The sequence below is a fragment of the Penaeus vannamei genome, chromosome 35 (assembly GCF_042767895.1).
Source record: "Penaeus vannamei isolate JL-2024 chromosome 35, ASM4276789v1, whole genome shotgun sequence".
Lineage (NCBI taxonomy): Eukaryota > Metazoa > Arthropoda > Malacostraca > Decapoda > Penaeidae > Penaeus > Penaeus vannamei.
Window position 1 is genome coordinate 10,470,784 of NC_091583.1, and position 6,000 is coordinate 10,476,783.

At 44.2% G+C, this 6,000-nt stretch overlaps 1 protein-coding gene across 1 annotated transcript in view; it reads right to left on the bottom strand.

Moving 5' to 3' along the window:
* Window positions 1-2,449: 2,449 nt before the first annotated feature.
* NSD (Nuclear receptor binding SET domain protein) overlaps window positions 2,450-6,000 on the bottom strand; it is a gene marked incomplete in the record, with an annotated part of 47,907 nt that continues 44,356 nt past the window's right edge. Inside the window, 5 exon segments of the mRNA XM_070114119.1 lie at window positions 2,450-3,785; window positions 4,418-4,593; window positions 4,880-5,072; window positions 5,420-5,630; window positions 5,869-6,000. The exon segment at window positions 5,869-6,000 is cut by the window's right edge and continues 25 nt beyond it. Of these exon segments, the coding sequence (XP_069970220.1) occupies window positions 3,279-3,785; window positions 4,418-4,593; window positions 4,880-5,072; window positions 5,420-5,630; window positions 5,869-6,000 (1,219 nt within the window).

Genomic DNA, 6,000 nt, shown 5'->3' on the forward strand with positions numbered 1-6,000 from the left:
CAAGAGGAGATTGATGGTTTTACGCTATGTAATTTATTGTTGTGGAGTCTTGACCAAAAAGATCGGGTATACAAAAAGGTCTTAAAGTGGGGGTAGTAATCCGTAGCTGGAATATGTGAGAAGCGTTGTTGAGGTGATGTGGACATTGCGGCATATCGTGCAAGGGTATCTGCCTGTTCATTACCAGGGATTCCAACATGGCTGGGTACCCAGCAAAATCTGACAGATTTGTGACGTGTGGATAGATAGAACCATCAGTTCTGGATCTTACAGACAAGGGGATTGATCGAGTGCATAGACTTTATGAGGGTTAAAGAGTTACGGGAGTCAGTCAAAATAGTTAAAGAGGAAGAGGTGGATGAGTATATGCATCTTAAGGCAAAAAGGAGTGCATAGAGTTCTGTAGTAAGGACACTAGATTCAGGAGGGAGTGGAGAAGGGAAAGAGAGAGACAGATGGGGAGGAGTGGAGAAGGGAGAGAGAGAGACAGGGGGGGGGGAGAAGGGAAAGAGAGACAGGGGGGGGGGGGGGAGAAGGGAGAGAGAGAGAGACAGAGGGGGGGGAGAAGGGAGAGAGAGAGAGAGACAGAGGGGGGGAGAAGGGAAAGAGAGAGAGAGACAGAGGGGGGGAGAAGGGAAAGAGAGAGACAGAAGGGGGGGAGAAGGGAAAGGAGGGACAGAAGGGGGGGGAGAAGGGAAAGAGAGAGACAGAAGGGGGGGAGAAGGGAAAGAGAGAGACAGAGGGGGGGGAGAAGGGAAAGAGAGAGACAGAGGGGGGGGAGGGGAGAAGGGAAAGAGAGACAGAGGGGGGGGAGGGGAGAAGGGAAAGAGAGACAGGGGGGGAGAAGGGAAAGAGAGAGACAGAAGGGGGGGGAGAAGGGAAAGAGAGAGACAGAAGGGGGGGGGAGAAGGGAAAGAGAGAGACAGATGGGGGGGGAGAAGGGAAAGAGAGAGACAGAAGGGGGGGCAGAAGGGAAAGAGAGACAGATGGGGGGGAAGGGAAAGAGAGAGACAGATGGGGGGGGAGAAGGGAAAGAGAGAGACAGATGGGGGGGGAGAAGGGAAAGAGAGACAGGGGGGGGGCAGGAGAGAAGAGACAGAGGGGGGGGGGAGAAGGGAAAGAGGGACAGAGGGGGGGGAGAAGGGAAAGAGAGAGACAGAGGGGGGGAGAAGGGAAAGAGAGAGACAGAGGGGGGGAGAAGGGAAAGAGAGAGACAGAGGGGGGGAAGGGAGAAGGGAAAGAGAGAGACAGAGGGGGGGGAGAAGGGAGAGAGAGACAGAGGTGGGGGGAGAAGGGAAAGAGAGATGGGGGGGGAGAAGGGAAAGAGAGAGACAGAGGGGGGGGGAGAAGGGAAAGAGAGAGACAGAGGGGGGGAGAAGGGAAAGAGAGAGACAGAGGGGGGGGGGAGAAGGGAAAGAGAGAGACAGAGGGGGGGGAGAAGGGAAAGAGAGAGACAGAGGGGGGGGGGAGAAGGGAAAGAGACAGATGGGGGGGGGGAGAAGGGAAAGAGAGAGACAGAGGGGGGGAAGAAGGGAGAGAGAGAGAGAGAGGGGGGGGGGAGAAGGGAAAGAGAGAGACAGAGGGGGGGGGAGAAGGGAGAGAGAGACAAAGGGGAGGGGGAGAAGGGAAAGAGAGACAAAGGGGAGGGGGAGAAGGGAAAGAGACAGAGGGGGGGGGGGGGGAGAAGGGAAAGAGAGAGACAGAGGGGGGGGGGGAGAAGGGAAAGACAGAGGGGGGGGAGAAGGGAAAGAGAGACAGAGGGGGGGGAGAAGGGAAAGAGAGACAGAGGGGGGGGGAGAAGGGGAAGAGAGAGAGAGGGGGGGGAGAAGGGAAAGACAGAGACAGAGGGGGGGGAGAAGGGAAAGAGAGAGACAGAGGGGGGGGAGAAGGGAAAGAGAGACAGAGGGGGGGGGGGAGAAGGGAAAGAGACAGAGGGGGGGGGGGGAGAAGGGAAAGAGAGACAGAGGGGGGGGGAGAAGGGAAAGAGAGACAGAGGGGGGGGGAGAAGGGAAAGAGAGACAGAGGGGGGGGGAGAAGGGAGAGAGAGACAGAGGGGGGGGGAGAAGGGAAAATGAGAGACAGATGGGGGGGGGGGGAGAAGGGAGAGAGAGAGACAGATGGGGGGGGAGAAGGGAGAGAGAGAGACAGAGGGGGGGGGGGGAGAAGGGAAAATGAGAGACAGAGGGGGGGGAGAAGGGAAAGACAGACAGAGGGGGGGAAGGGAAAGACAGACAGATGGGGGGGGGGAGAAGGGAAAGACAGACAGAGGGGGGGAAGGGAAAGACAGACAGATGGGGGGGGGGGGAGAAGGGAAAGAGAGACAGAGGGGGAGGGAGAGAGGTAGAGAGAGGGAGGAGGGGAGGGGGGAGAGGAGAGGTAACAGATTTTTTAAAGTATTTACTGCATTCTTACATTTCTCTCCTTGGTGCTTGTAATCAAAGAACAGTAATCCATGTTATGCAATTTCTTTTAACCTGCACATATATCCAAAATGCTAAAAAAAAATAGTAGTACATAACCAAACTTTATGCTCAATAGAGACAATATGAAGAAGGAATAATTTTCTTTGTTTTTTGTAAAGTTTATTGTCCTTGAAAGACAGTCTGTCACTCAAGACAGTCAGTATGAAAGGAGGGTCCAATTACTTTAAGTGTATGCAACAAAAAATAGAAAAATGACAATGACTGTCTTTTTCAAATGCATGACTCAAAAGGCATAGTATCAACCCTAACTCCAAAATGGACATATGTAAAATCCTGTCTAGATTACATTAAAAAGGACAAAATATAGATATCTATCTATAACCTCTGGCATTACATATATGGTCAAAAATTATACAAATTATCTTTTAAAATATTGATATTTATAAGTAATTAATAGTAAGAAATCAAAACAGGCCTAAGAATGAAAGTATTACTCAGGTTACATCCATGCGCAGAGGTATAATACGACTCAAAGCTAGCATCGTGTTTGCAAACTATGAAATGAAATGAAAGATCAACCTGAGGTTCCATGAACTTGATACCTAAAAATGAAATAAAATGTTAAAATGACAATGCATCATGACACGCAACGTAATAAATACAAATAACATTTTAATTCATCTGTTAAATACAGATATTCGACTAGCTTCTACATAACTAAAACACTGAGCCCTAGAACTTTGTGCTGTTCATTTTTAATGTATTAACACAAAGGCAAAACAATAAAATAAATATATTTTTGGCTTTGCAAAAAATGAATTAATCATCTAGAACTCGCAATGCTTACACTCAACTTCATGCCTCATTGACAGGCTTGGCAACACTGTCTGACTGAGCTCGTTTACTCCTGACAGTTTTTCGAGCTACTGTTTTCAATGCCCTCTGAGGCCCACTATGCTTAGCTGAACTTTTCTCCTCCAATATATCTCCAGAAACATTGATCACAGCTGAGCTATTTTCTGGTCCATCCGGCACCTTGGAAAACCGTTGTGTTCTACCATATCTAATCTTTTTCTGTAGAGGGAGTATTGTGGCACTCTTCTTTGGAGAGGCTGCATCATGTTCTTCTGGTACTTTTGCTGATGAATCTATTGCAAGTACACCATTGACAATAGATTTTGATGTCCCTTCAATCAAGGCTTTCTCAGACACGTCCTCTGGTGTTTCTGCAAAGTCTTTGTATTTTGTAGCTGAAGAACCAATGACTGTATACTTGTCTGCTTCAGCTTCCGCTACTGGCTGCTCACTATGGTCAACAGATAACAAAGCCTCATTCGCTTCCATTTCCATCTGACCTCTGAGCTGAAAAAGGGGCATGGTCCAAGTTTCTCATTTGCTAGGTCATTGTAATTTTAGACCTTCATGTGAAATGTTATAAACATTTGAACAAAAATTTAAATAACTAAACAGAAATTAAGATGAGAATTCTAATTCAAACTATATTAAAGAAAACACAATAATTAATCTAATGGATCTAAAAACAACTAATTCCAACACATACAAAGTGTGTGAATTAAGAGATACCTTTATAAAAATATAAATTATAATCATTATATACACATATATCTATATATCTATATCTATATCTATATATATATATACATACATACATACACACACTCACACACACTTATATATCCATCTATTTATCTATATATACATACACACATATATCAATATAATATAACCATTATAGTCTCTAGTGGAGCTGACCTGATTCTCAAGTTCATGAGAACTCAACTTATAATAGAGGTAGGTAGGTCTCTGCTAGTATCTCAAAAGATTGGCTTATAGTACTCTCAAAAAACATGGACCAAATGATAGAAACACACTAATCACTTGCACTATCTCATTTATGTGGACTAACATTCCTGCCAAGTTATTCTAGCAAAATTTTTATGTCCAACATCGATTTTTCATCCCCTGCAACTCACCGCCTCCAGTTCCTCAGGATCATGCTCTTGACAAACATTGCCGATACCCGATACAGTCTGCAGATTACCTGGCAGGTGCTGACGGCAAAAGGAGTTTGGGCAAAAATCACACCGATTCAGACGTGTGCTTCGCTGTCCACATTCATCACAGTGGTGCCATGGGCATATCCATTTGCCTGTGAGCATCAACAAAATATTTGTAAGTATATAAATTTAATCATACACATTTCATACAGTACACACAAATGTATACTGTTTTTGTGTGCATGCATGTGTCTGCACAGTGAGCATGGTGTGCAAGTGCATGTGTGCACATTACAATGTTTTCATGAAGCTTACAACCAATCCTTGTTTCATTAATTAGTTCTGACTAACTTCCTCTCTGAATGTGTAAAAAATAAGTTAATGCCTGCAGGTGAGCATGTGTAAATTATCCCATTTATTAGTACTTTCCCTGCTTACCTTTTGGTAACTTTTCTAAACCTAAACACTGAAGATGGTAACCCTTTGGACAGGCAGCTACATCACACAATATCAAGTCTCCATGACTGCCACATCTAAAACACTCATCTTCTGACATCTTCGCTTCACGTCTGCGACGTTTCCGTTTACGCTTAGCAAGCTTTTCTCTTTTTGGGCCTTGTGATTCAGTCTGCTGAAAAATACAAATTAAACAAATAGAAGAAAAATAATGCCATCATTTATCAATGCACAATCAGAAAATTAAGATCAGTATTTTTTGTAAATTTAACCCACTTATGACAAAGGTCACACGAGACACCCAGAAAACATTCCCGGGTGTCCCGCCAGTGCAACACTAGATTGGAGCTTGCGCTCTGATTTTGTTTCCCCCAAACCAATTTTGAAGCCGCCTGGAAAACATTATTTTTGGCTTGAAAATATACCGTCGCTAGTGGGTAAAAAAAGAACCAAACATATTTGACTGTAATTGTCAGTGACACTAAATACAACTGTGGATTTAATACAAAGATCTTAACTAACCTTTTGTACCTTAACACCAATAAAGCCACTGCAGTTTGGTGCTCCACAACTGCAACGCTTCTTCTCTGTGCCAACACATTGTAGGTTGTAGTTGAAAGTGAGTTCTGAGCCAGCAGGAATATCACAGATTGAAAAAAGTCCTACCCTGGTGTCTCCTCCCACTGTCCATTTCTGGGTTTCACAATTTGGTTGACACGAGTGATTCATAAACCTGGTGAAAATAAAAGGCATTAACATTCATTTGGTCCTACATGATATTTCTTCTTCCAGAAAGTTAAATAAATAGAGTTTGAAAGTTATAAGACAGAAATATCTTTCTCAATAGTTATACTTAATAATGTTTACCATATTACATGTGCATTTGCTTTATCTTTAAGGTAAGGAAAATGGAGAGGTAAAAAAAAAAAAGGATGAAATGCACATACAAAATTCTGTAATCATTTCCCCACCTTGCCAAATTTCCCTTTGGGCCTGCATCTATCATAATGTCTTTGTCAATGGTGAGAAAATAATAATTCTCCTCCTTGACTTTGTGCATCTCTTCAATGCGTCGCCTGAATTCTTCATCATCGATAAGCTCA